Here is a 13,709-nt window from a genome sequence, read left to right as displayed (position 1 = left end):
ATTTCTACGCATAATAAATAAAGTTTGTAGTGAAATTTGGCGAATTCCGTAAAAACTAAGACTGGTTTCCCAACTAAACGATTCTCGCTGGTAGGATTGGTAAAGAAGAACGCTGTTGCTTAAGATCTACGTTTTCACATGCGTTCGTGGTATTTTTAGACACCTTGCGTTCAGTTATGTAGCTGCTTACCTCATCTTCGAGGCTTTTGCTTTCTCTCCAGTCTAGCCTAATCGTCTTCGGAAGAATTTTAAACGGAAGTTTCGAAATTTGATACGATTAATTTTCCACATTAGTTCTCACATAAGATCTTTCTATGAATACCAGGATATCAGTGTCGGTTTCTATAAAGATCCATTTGGTCAATGACCTATTACATAAATATGCGATGATGTAGAAATATGTAACTATAAACTGGCAAAAACTTATATTTTTAAGAATATATTCGTATTTTTACTGTGAAAAGTATGCATTTTATTATATAGCAGCCATGTGGGTCAATTTCTAAACTGCACTCGTAGCCCAAAGCTGAGATTCGTATACGAAATAGTCCGGTATGGACTATTTCAATCTCAATTAACTTATGTCCATATAAGTTCATCGATTTGCATGTATATTATGGGGCTATTTTTACAACTTCTTGAAGTCTTAGGAACTTATTAAATAAACCTTTTGCACTCCACTTTCCCCGGTACCTTGTACATTCGTTTCGATTGGATAAATATCGAGAATTCGAATAAGTCAGTGCAACTATTTATTAATTATAATACCGATGTAACTGTATCGTCCTTATATAAAATTTGCAAAGCGCAATCGCTTAGGGGCTATTTATTCTCGACTTAACCTTTGCCAACGTTTTTCTTCCTCCAATAAATAATTATTTCTATTTCTGACCACCACAATAATTATGAAATAACTGCGGATATACAGCCTGTATCATGGCGACTTTTTTTTATTATTATCTGCGGTCGGGTTGTTTCATATAACGTCAACGTGTGGTCGGGCTTCGATAGAGCCATAACATTTAATACTGCAATTAAATTAAAAAACATGTTCCTAAGTGCTACTTTTCCAATGTGTTATCTGAGAGATATCATTTTGATACGCTATCTGTGGAATGTATATTTTTCTGTTGCAATTGCGTTGTTGTGTAGTGCTAATTTCATAAAAAAAACTGTAAACAGTATGAAAACATTGCAAAATGCTGTTTGGCAGTCGCTTTTCTAATTTTCGCTTTTTTTTTATTTGTTACAAGTTTCGTTTATATTTGGAAATACTTAAGTAATCAAAGAAACAATTTTTTTGTGTTATTACTTCAATGTAACATTTTAAAATACCGGTTTCTGGTTATAGCCTTACAGGATGTAACTCAAGTGTCAAAGATCGAAGTCGTTTAAATATTTTCGTAAACATTCGCTCCCGACGTCTTTGTTTTCGAAAAAATATGTTATAACTTTAAATATTTGATTTTTTAAGAGTAGAATGCCATTTCGAATTGTTGGTACTAGAAATAAGTTGATATTTTCTTACAAATTTGTGCGACTTATCTGCTGAAAGCTTTTCCTGATTCCGTAGCGATTATTGTTTAATTATTCTGTACCCAAAAACGGGCCAATATAAGAGTTTGTGTTTTAATCATTCTTCAATTTTAGCTTTGAATTTTGTAGATATTAGTTACGTCAATTTTTATCAACAACTACATTGAATCAATCCCTACTAAATTGTCAACATAAGTTTATTTGAAAACGAGACGTAAAAGCTGCCGATGCTGGTAAATTATTTGTGTTGATGTGTTTTTAACACCAAATAGCTCAACCCTTCACGTAATAGAGATGGATGATTATTCCAATTTATATCTTTCTCGTCTGGTGGCTGGGCTCAATTATAAGAGCATAGCCAATTAAATCGTAATTAAGCCTTTCATTATCATTTAAGATTCCATTGGATAATTGCAATGGGAATGCACTTGAATAGTGCATTTATTATAATCGCTGGTATGAATTGCAGATGAGAGGCTAGCCGACGACCTAGCCTATGCCGATATGGGCAAGTCATGTGCATTCATAAGTGAATCAGCGTTTTCCCGTACGAATAAAAGAGGAAAAAAACAGCCAAAAGTAAAGTAAAACAAAAGATAATATAACGGTGAATCTATGTAGATACTGGTTTAAAGAATGTATTCAATTATTAAAACTAGAAGTTGAGTATTGGAATCGCCTATATTTATATTACAAAGAACAGAAAACGTTGTGGTTTTACCACTTTAGATCTGGCTTCTGGTTTTTTTCAAATTGAAATCTCCAAAAACTGCTTTAAATACAGATCACGTTTATGAATTTCTGTGAATGCCTTTTGGCTTAAAAAGCACCAAAAAATGATCGATAACGTTCTTCTTGAATATATCAATAAAATTTCTTTAGTTTGCGAAAATAACAGAACCTCTCACAAGTTGTTTGAAGAGAGATCAAACAATTGAATTAACCCCTGATTATATTGCATGTTTTGAACATTGCGAAACGACTCGAGCGTTTTTTCCAATCTAATCAGTTTGGATGCAACCGTAATGATATTACAGTGACCAAATACCTTCACCTGACCCTTCGCAACACCATGTGGTGCACCAGCACCGCGTCGATTGCCCAATTGGGCGACAGTACACCCGAGGTACCGCATGTTACGTGCCAAAGTCCTCAACCTTTTCGTTCACGATAATCGGCCGGTGGATCGCGAGGAGCGAACGAGCTATATTTAGCGGCGCCGCCTCTCAATTATTCAGTATTATTAACCAGAAAAATTCCCCCCAAGAAGGAGAAATAGTTACGCGGAATAGTAGGGGGGCGGGTTGTAGCGTTGGCACTCGCTGTACCGGCGTAGCGGTTTGGCCAGTGCGATCGTCCACGTTGTATAGTACTATCGTAGAGATTGTCGCTTGTTCGCGTGTCAGTGATTGGATATAAACACTGTACCGTACGGATCTAGTTGGCCGGCGAGCGATTGAAGATGGTCGGGACGAGAATGCGATACTTCTTCTGGTAAGTGTGGCTTGCGCGGATGAAGCGACGAAGAATCCTCGCGGTTGTCGGGTGTTTGTACAGGGTGTGTCACGATTCAGGAGTACAGTAAATCATTCTGTAAATTTTTTGTGAAACAAGTAGTTTTGCATTGAGTTTAGGTTCATTGAAGTGTTTGGCAGCATTAAATGACATGTATAGAGAGTTACACTGGTTTGATCAAGTATGTTACTGATACTTTCAATGTTTACATTTATTATGGACATAAATAGTTTGTTTCTATAAATTCGAATCTTTCGGAGCTTCCTTAAAAATTCCTTGAAAAATTGAGTGTTCATTTTTTAAATAAATATGGTAAATTTGCACAAAAATAAAACATCAGTAATGAATGAATTTTTAAAGTATCTCTTAGCGAGTCAGTAACAGACTTGATCGAACCAGAGTTTTTCTCTATCCATATCATTTTATATCTTCTGAATGGGAAGAGATACTGAAAAACTTCTTAAATAGAAGTTGTTGTGAAGGAAGAGGACGGTCACATGAAAATTATGAAATTGGGGAGAATAATTTCGTTACAGCCCTGGAATTTTAAGTCAAATACATAAGTTCCCCCAAGCAAGGTACCTCTTCAGGGCACAATTGTGGGACACACTGTATATTAGTCGGTCCTCTTGAAGTTGCATATCAGAAGTGGTATTGGTTATTTGACAATTTCTTCGATTGTCATGACCTTTTTCAGAGTAAATAATTACTTTGTTACAAAATTTTCAATATCGCGAGGAATGTTGCAATGACGTATATGTTATCAAAAATCTTACAATTCGTTTTGTATGAAAATTTGACAGTAATAAATTTTTGCTAAATTTACTAAAGAATATATTGTTTTTCATGGACAGTTACAACTAAACAACTAAAGTTGTTTGCAACACTTGTTTTTCGTACTCCCCTCGAAATAATTACTTAATATTTGTTTTCTTGGCATAATTTGGTGGTTTATTATTTATCTTCCTACACAGTAAATATAGATAAAGTGAGAAGCAAAATAAAGCTACAAGTAATCACTGCGATTTTTATCTTCAAATTTGAAGTTCACTTAAATAGATGAACATATAGCCTTATCTTAGAATGTTTTATACTTGATATTCATCTTTACGCATCCACATTTCTTGGTATATCAATATTCATTGGTAATAATTATTACAAAAGTCCCCGTTGTCGAATGGTTTTCCTGCTCAGGTAATCAAATCGGAGAAGATTCTAGGTAACGGTGACGTGTTGTTTATACAATCAAAAGTAGGTGGGTGTGTGAGAATTCCAATTATTTTATTGTCCTTTCGGACTGACGGAGGTAGTGGTTACGTCAAGGTTGTGCCGTATTGCAAAATTTAAAAATAAGGTGTTCTCTACGGGACCGCTGACCACACGCCTCCCCTTGTTGATGTTTTCAGTTTATTTTGCCCTCGATGTTATGTTATTGAGACGCTATGTGGGCCAGCTTATCGCGGTGATAGTCCTGGGCGGTTTTGAATAGTATTTCCAAAACAGAAACAGTAGGAAGGTTAACTTAATCAACGATCAGTTATTTTTCTTCTAGTTTTGTGTCGATGCTATTCTCTTTGCTATGGTTTGCTAGTGCATCCGTTTTTGAAGGAATTCGTTTATATAAAATAGATACCAACTTATTTTCTGGCCTTAGATCTCAATAAGTGACAAAGTTTTCATATTGAGAGTGAGCAACTAAAACTTTCGTAGGATTTATTTGTATGGAAATTACACCCGCTTATACCATACATTTTTTCGTTGCGTGTTGTTGTACAGTGGTCTGTGAAGGTCGTAGGTACTTTCCCGAGTTATGGGTACCTGTCCGTAAAAAAATCACGTGTTTTTCGCTTTACGTGACTTGCATGCTTAGAAATCACGTCGCTTGTAGCGCCGTGTGAAGAACTCTTGCACGCAGGCTTACGTTCAAATGGAAACTATTCCGAGAAGTCGTTTTTCCAGTGAAAATCGTTGACTTCAAGTGACTGAACTCGGACGAAATGGTAAAGAACGAAGACTTGTTATGGATCTTCTTGCTCTGTTATCCTTATAAGTCATGTCGTATAATCTAGGAATTTTGTTGGTACAAATCAAAGATAAAAATATTTTGCTGCATTCAAAGATACTCGAGAGATTCAATTGAAAACAATTGAACTTCGTTCTGCCAGGAATTGGTCTGCTGACGACTGACGTATAAGTCGGCGCCGACTTCATTAAATTGTTGCAAGCATAACAATGTCGTACGTAATACATAATTATAGTTTTTTTTTTTTAGTTGTTTGTTCTAAAGCTAGCCGTTTCTCTCTGGTCGTTTCCATCGAAAACAACATTTTTGACGCTCGTCCAAAATTGTATTATTTTCATCGCCTCTTCATAAAAAAATCAGCCTTCTGTGCGGAAAGATTCCCGATAGTATCCAAATCGACTTACGATTTTATGTCGTACTGTTCCTAATTAGTTTTTTGTAAATCAGATTGAGAGCTGAGGGCGTGACGTCATAGTAGTAGGTGGCCTTAACGATTTGTGGAAGCGTCAGTTTAAATTCGTTTTTATTGCTTTTGCTTGCAAAATAGTATCCTTCACAGGTGTCAGTTTATTTTATGAGAAATAGACAACGACTACACGTCACTTATAAAGAGAAAATAATTATGTGGGTATCCTTATTGGCTAAGGTTTACTAGAAACGATTTTTTTTTCGAGGTGTAGCCTCTAGACAATGCCACTTTCATAAACGTAGAGTGAAGTAAATAACTGCCCGTCAAGGATACTCTAGGAGAAAAACAATTATCTCATTTTCACTGAGGGGATTACTAATCAATAATTTTAACGCTGCCAGGCGTTTTCAAGGTCGAAGCGGACAATAAAATCGTTAATAATTCAATGGATAATAATAGCAAGCAATCACAATTTTGCAAACTCCATTTCCTATTTGTGGTGTCGTGTTTTTCCTGCGTAACGGAACCAAAGTGTGCATGCCAATGCACTAAAATACATCCTACAAATCCTATTTTTTTTTTTCATGTCCCTCATATTAAAGTACATAATTCAATAAGGAATTAGCAACATATATGTACACCCCTTTTTTCGTAGTGAAGTAGCATCAGACAACTATAAATTTGCATCGATACAGAAAATGCAGCCCACTAGTGACGTTTATAACCAGTAAATAATTTTACGACTCCTATAATCTCCGATGTCGAATGCGGAAAGTCAACGTGGACCTTGTTGCGAAAAGCTATGCTAAGAAAGTGGTGCTCATAAACTCGGCGCAATAAACCGATGTTTTATGTTCAATTTTCTTTTAGTTGCTCGAAAATTTATTGGGGAAGTCGAGCGTATCGGGTTACATCCTTTGAGTATACTAGAAAATTAGATACCTATTTTCTTTTCGATATTGTGTCATCGTTTTTTTTTATAACCTCGTATCATTTGAATGCCATTCCAGGAGAAAAACCTGCATGTGTATCCAACAGAGACAAATGGTGTAAGAAACTTTCTCTTTCTGGAGTAACATGTGTCACTTTCTTCTGGTAAATACATAAATATTCTCGCTACATCAAGCAACGAAACGAACAAAGAATTCAAAAGTTTAATGAATTATCTCTGCAACATTTACAAATGACATTGTAATCTCGTTCGACACCATTAACATTTATCAATGATCGACCACTTCCTACGCAGCAGTCAGCGCAAATTAAGGACTTCTTTGAGGGAACCTTGAACGGTATCTACAAAAAATTACCAAGCCGGATACTACGTCGACGTAATAAAACAAATTCAGGCGTGAAAGCACACTTGGACCTATAGTCGTTAATTATTTCGCGGCCTTGTAAGGACGTCGAGGGAATTATCGTCGTCTATTGTGCGAGGAAAGGTACCGCAGGTGATTTCTAGTTAATTAACAAACGTAATTGCTTTGTTTTCGGTCGTCTTCTTGATTGCAAGCGTAGGTTTGGCTGCCATCTCTGCCCAGGCGACTCTCTGTCGATTTCAACGCATTCCTTTACGGACCAGCTGGTAAATTTCGCGTTAGCTCGCTTTATACAACGTCGGGTATTTGTGCAATGCACTGTGGAATGCAAGCCGTGACTGAATGCAGCCATCGAGCGTTACCGGATCAGTGGCGCACGACAGCGCGCCGTAATGACTGAAAAATGAAAATATTGGTTGGTATGATACTGTAGCTTCGATTTTTTTTTCTCTTAAAGACGTCAGAAACTGTCGCTGTAGCTCTAGAAAACGATATTCAAAGATCGCAAACAAATATTTCGGAATTTTGATGGCTCAAAAAAACTTTGAGGCAATCCTCTACTTCGTTTTCTTTATTTTCGTTGCTCATATGATCGTACTGCCCGACGACAAGTAAAAATAGTAGCGAGTTAGTTGTCTTGGTGTGGCAAACCGCCAGGATGACGCACCAAATCGAATTAAAACCCGTGTGAGACTTTACCGGTGTCGCCGACCTAGCCTAATTCTCTATGAAAATAGAAACCCTTGGAGTTCAAAGCCGCCTGTCTATTTTCGGTGGGTATCTATAGAACGCCAAGTACTGGTGGCGCCTCCTTAAGTAGGCACTACAAGATAAAAAACGTTGTTTGCCAAGTAATTTCATTTTTTTCACATCATTGGACGTGTGGAGTTACTAAGGGCGTAATTGCATTGGATTTATTCCTGAAGAAACAGTCATGAAAGATATAAGTCTCTTATGAACCTGAGCATTTGTTTTTTGTTTTGTTTGAGGACTTGGTGCAAAAGCCTGTTCAATTGTTAGAGACCAGTTGCATCAGTATTCAAATTAGATTTAGAGTATTTAGAGAATTTAAACCCTTTATTCCTTATATTTACATAATAAATATTTAACGAAAACAAAATAAAGCGTGACGTGTCTTTAACTATCAACAGAAAGGAGGAGAATTGCCATAAGCATCTATGAATATTTTCGTTTCAATGTCATAAACTTTCTTTTTTTTTAGTGACGAGAAGACCTCCCTGAGCGACACCATGAAGCTCGGCGCCTTCGCCGACTACAAGAAGAAGAACTTCGAGCCCCAGCTCATCATCCCCAACACGCCGTTCAGCAAGCTCTTCACCGAGAAGATGTCCCCCGACAAACATTCGGAGGACAGCGAGTCCCTGTCCAACTCGATCAGCAACGACGCCAGCAAACACAGCAACGGCGTGACCGAGAAGGAGGACAGGGAGAAGGAGAAGAAGGAGAAGGAGAAGAACGGCAACCCGCCCTCGCCGCCGCTCGAGTCCAGGCTGGACGCCCTCACCATGGTCTCCACCAACGACGACTTCATTATGGTAGACTTGGTAAATTTTTCTTGCTGAAAAACGCTGCATGTCTGAGGGTGACGGCGGCGCGTGGCGTCGGCGATTTGTGCTAATTCTTTTATCTCTGACTTACACGGAAAAGTGTGTATTTTTCTGTTTCAAGTCGCCGACGCGATGAGCCACGTTGCTAGTAAATTTCAGTTTATTGGGGATGGGATATCGTGGTTCACTTACTTGCTTCAACGAGCATGCAAGATCGTTTATCATTAACACTAACCGAACGCATTGCACTCATTGACGTAACTGTTTGTTTGGTAAACACCAAAGACCTCCATTGATCAAAACAACCTGTTGAATTTCGTAACGTGGTATTTTGACAGTTCGTCGCTGTATCAGCAAACAGTCACGAACTTTAAAATGCAAACTGGACATTGACAGTTATGAAAACAACTGTGACTCCAATAATCCGTTTAATTAGCTTTTTAACTTCGGTCGTTTCAGTCGATTATGTATGACAGCATGGTCTTGAGTTACAGAGATTTTCGTTGCTCTGTTCTCATTACCATTTATCGGGGACCACACACATGCGGAAAATGTTGAGCGACCCAGGTCTCTGGTAGGCTGCCACAGCCACGTCCCCGAGCCTGCCTTAGGTCACCCATCCAAATTCCAGCCTGTGTCCGTGATGCTTACCTCGGCAGATCGAAATCCACCGGCCAAGACACCCGGCTAGGCGGTCGCCTAACTTCTGGGGATATTTTGAAATTCGTTTTTTTTTTGTAGTTAAAATGACACTTGGGTTTGCTCGTTCTTGTCCTTGACTGTTCCTCAAAGACACCATTGCTAGTTGCCAACGTTTTTGTGCTACTGAAAATAGTGCTTACCCAATACTTGTACATGCAATTTCAGCTATTTTTAAAGACAGTTATTTTTGTTACAAGTATTTGCTTCCAAGGTTGGTCGAGATCTCCATTAAGCAAACTTTTTTTTAATTTTTGCTCAATGGACGTTTCTCGAGTTGAGCAGCGTATCAAAAACCACTGGCATTGATATGACGGGATCTAAAAATAGCCGCTTTGCACGAACGACAGCAATTATCCGCAAAAAAACAATTTTATCTGGCAAATTGACCGAAGGCTCTAATTTGTTTGCGGCACAATCTATAAAGTTTTTAATGCATATCGGTTTTAGCTGGATTTCTTAATTGGCGGTGAGTCAGTCGCGGGGCTAGTGCCAGGATTTTTCTTATCGTTAATGGTTATTTATTCATAAATAAATAACGTTGTTGCTATTTTAGAATTGTTTGCAATTCGCCTATCTCCGTTTTTATCGTGCTCGCGTTTATTCGCGTGCATAACATTTATTTAAATTGAAAACAACTTACAGCATCGTTTGTTAAGGTTGCATAATTTACTGATAGCTATCATTAACGAAAAAAAACATAATAAATCTCCAATCTGGTGTACGTAGTCTGGCCCTAAATGCAACAATTTGGAATCTCCTGTTTGTCCATATTTCCTTATCTAATGAAGACAAGGTCCTGTTACCAAACTAATTGTTTTGTTTGCAGCCGAGTAGCTCATGGTCTTGTCCCATCTATTTTCGTGTTCGATTCAGCCAGCTGCTGTTTTTGTTATTAAAAAATCTATAAAGAGATCACGATCAAGTCTATTTATATCCTCGTCAGTGATGTAATGGTCTTCTATGATCGTATTTCTTAAATAAAGATCGTGAGCTGATGTAGCTCCACGAGATAAGTTCCTTCCACATCTTTTCGATGGTATCTTCATTTCCTCCAGAACTTTTGTTGCTTATCCGATATCAGATCTTCCTTTTATCCTAAAGCAATCGTGATCATCACTTTACACTTATTTTAAGTCCCAAACGTGGTTCAAACTGAAGTAGAGCGCATGCGTACTGAAATTATAGAGTCTATGTTGATTTTTCTTCACTTGTATGGCTGTGTTAGTCACTTAAATAGACATAACCCGTTTTTATACGAGTTATGACGAAATTCGCTTGTGGGTTATTCCAATTTGCATTTCGCATAAGTTTTCGTTATTTGCAAGGCTAATATTTGTGCGAAAACGGCGATTTGCATTTTGTTTACCGCCTTTTAAGTCGCTGAAAGTGATTATGTCATTGCGTTGAGCATTCGATGCGGGATTAATTCATGTATTTTTTGCCCGTACATGGATATAAGCGTTTGCCGGTACCGGTTTTCATATTTTATGTATGGAGTCGTGTTTCGCCACAAAAAAATAATCGTGAGTTGCTATAGTGGAGTGTGTAATGGCTAGTCTAGGTGCGTTTACCTCGAGCCATGAATAAAATTATAATTTTAAATGGCAGAAATAGAAAAATTGTTAACTACCATGGCTTCTTCGAAGTAATTTAATATTCGCGTTCGGAAAGATGATCCTGGTTCTGGACAGAAGGATATTAATATTTGTTTTCTTTCGAAAGTGGGGTAAAAAAAGAAATTAACCCGTCAAAGTCGATAAAAGGATTGAATTAAACTGTTTTTGGAAGCAGTGAGTCACATGTACTTAAAATTTTGCGATAATGATGCCAAAATATATTGTTTTGCTAATTTTGTTTGGATTATCAAACAATGTTAATAATATAAATATCTGATAATAGTGGCGAGATAACGAGGCTTTATCAAGAGTTTGGCGCCAATTCCATAATAAATAGATTATGGAGAGTTTTCTTTTGTTCGACTTTGAGGAAAAAAACGTTATCAGTATCTGTAACATTTTTTTTTAAAGATTTGTTGTATAATTGTTTATAGTTTTGTATCTATGCTGTTGTACACCGATTTGACCCCAAGGGAAGACACCCAACCATTTTATAAATATTTTACTCTTTAATATAAACAGCGGTACTTTCCTGAATCCCGATGAACTCGCGGCAAACACTTTACGTCAGAAATTGTTTTTGACCTTTCGATGTCACAGTCAAGAGATTGATCTACGGTTGCTAAATTATTTTTGAACGTTTTTACCAACATATGAAGTCGTTTACTAATTATAGAAAAAACATTTTAGTTGTTGTATAATTCTAAATGGGAATCAGAAATATTAAATTTTTGGTATACACTTCTGACTATTATTCAATGTAAATTTTGTAAACAAGAAACTGCGCTTTTCGTGTTTGCATCTGTCAACGAAAAATCTATAAATAGAGGCTTTCGGCCTTGGCCTTTACTCCGCTTCATCTCGAATAAACAACCCAATGCATATTTGTGGAAAATAAGCCGACAACAAACCTATCAGCGGTATCTTCCTAAAAGATGTTGTTTGCCAAAGATTGAAATATCACTTCAAAAAGCAAGTTGATTGCAAGGCATAGTCGTATTGCTGCCTTTTTGTACATAGATAATGTTGGTAGGCTTATACATCTGAAACGCAACATTCAATTATTTTTTTTTTAAATTTCATTGAAATCACAAGAAAATTTCCTAAAACTTTGGTCTTTGCAATTTTTTTCTAACTAGAAAGACAAGAGGATAATAGTTATGTGAATATCTCTGTACATAGATAAAGCTGGTAAACTTCAGCATATTCTCTCCAACGTACACTTAAATTCACCATAAAAAGATTACTTTTAAAAACATTGGTAAAACGGATTACATAGAGACCTGTACATGTAGATACCTAAATAGATAATATATAGATTTAAGAACATTTTTCCATAGATAAAAGTTATTTAGAAATCTATGGTAAAAGTGAACGAGAGATTTTGTACATAGATAAAAATTATAGTGAGAAGTTTGTGCATAGATAAATCTACATAGATATCTAAATTTTTAACACGTAAAAAGAACTTTTATTAAACCAACCAAAAGTTTGCGATAAAAATGTATTGTAAACAAAAATGTACATAGATAAAAATTATATTGAGAAGTTTGTCTATAAATACGAAATATGCATGTAAATTTGTGCATAGATAAATGTACATAGATAAATATGTAAATAGATAATAGATAAATTTAAGAACTTTTATACAAAGCAAGAATTTTATCCATAGATAAGAGTTATTTAGAAAACGATAAAAATGAATCATGAATAAAAATGTACATAGATAAAAATTCTATCAAGAAACTTGTCCGTAGATACAAAGCTGTGCATAGATAACTGTACACAGATAATTAAATAGGTAACGAATAAATCTATGAAACTTTTATACAAATAAAATGTAGTATTTATAGATAAATCATTTAAGTGTGCAAGGGGAAAATTTTGTACATAGATAAGATATGAAATCCAGAAGCTTGTCCATAGATACAAAACAGTTTAAAATTGTGCATAGATAAAAACTTATTCAAGTACTGAAATACTCGTACAAAGATACTTATGTGAAGTATTTTTATCTATTTGTACATATAATCGTTATTTTAATGGTCAATTCGTTTGCCATGTAAATTTTTTGAAGACGAATTTCAAGATCTTATTCGTGTCTCTATAGAAATGTATACGAAAATAATCATAATAAAGCCATCTCATAAACATCCTCATTCTGAATGTTACTAACCGCTTCAGCTTTTTTATCTACCCACCGAAATGGCCCTATTCTTACCTTCGTCTTTATCTTATTGCAGAAAACGCCCTTTGCCAGCACAAACGAGAAGAGCGAGCTGGGCAAGTTCTACAGGGAGTGGCAGAGCGCCCCCCCCTTGCAGGCCTTCATCGACCTGCCCCCCCTGGAGGAGCTGGACCTCACGAAACAGCTGGAGACGTTCGAGTCGGACTTGAACGAGTACGACACCATCGTGCAGTCGCTCTGTCAGTCGCCCAACAACAACTGAACGTTTCGTCCGTCGAGTTGGACCCGTCTTCGTTGCCCCCCCGCCCGCACACATTTCATTTGAATGGAGTTTAGACGAGATCTAAATTTTTGTTTTGGTGGGATCCGTAACCGTTATTGTGATATATTTATTCGTTCGACACCGGTCGGTGCCGTTCTATTTTTAAAAAGGAATCGTTTCGGCGAGGAGGATAAGACTGGGGAGCGAGCCGGCCTGAGGGCCGACACGAAGGGACTTTGCCAAAGACTGATATGAGTATAAAATCGACTGTAAATTATTGTACATACTTTGTTGAGTTAATAGAGGAGAGAGTGAAACTACTCGCTGGTTGGTCGTAAGTTTATTTATGTTTTAAACGATAGGTATAATTATATCGATATCTATTTACAGGTTTTTTGAACATTTCAAATTTTAAGCTGTTAGTATTTGTATCTAATATTTATAATTATTTAGCCTAGCACTGTGCAGTGACTTAAGGAGATCGGGAGGAGTACCTAATTTAAAATGGTTGTTTACGTGGTTATAAGTTAGGTCGAACTTAGGTGTGAGGACGCTAGGTGGCGCTACTCTCGAG

The 13,709-nt window shown here is 36.7% G+C and overlaps 1 protein-coding gene across 2 annotated transcripts in view; it reads left to right on the top strand.

Moving 5' to 3' along the window:
• LOC108917443 (autophagy-related protein 13 homolog) overlaps window positions 1-13,455 on the top strand; it is a 30,856-nt gene extending 17,401 nt beyond the window's left edge. The window contains exons 3-4 of one of the 2 annotated variants that reach the window (XM_018724037.2): window positions 8,022-8,355; window positions 12,929-13,455. In XM_018724037.2, coding sequence (XP_018579553.1) covers window positions 8,022-8,355; window positions 12,929-13,135 — 541 coding nt within the window. In that variant the 3' untranslated portion in view covers window positions 13,136-13,455. Of the gene's footprint in view, window positions 1-8,021; window positions 8,365-12,928 lie in introns of both variants that reach the window. The other variant, XM_018724036.2, reaches the window with a different exon arrangement.
• The last annotated feature ends 254 nt before the right edge of the window (window positions 13,456-13,709 follow it).

This window comes from Anoplophora glabripennis, unplaced genomic scaffold, assembly GCF_000390285.2.
Source record: "Anoplophora glabripennis isolate ALB-LARVAE unplaced genomic scaffold, Agla_2.0 scaffold4, whole genome shotgun sequence".
NCBI classification, from domain to species: domain Eukaryota; kingdom Metazoa; phylum Arthropoda; class Insecta; order Coleoptera; family Cerambycidae; genus Anoplophora; species Anoplophora glabripennis.
This window is presented reverse-complemented; position numbering and strand designations above follow the sequence as displayed.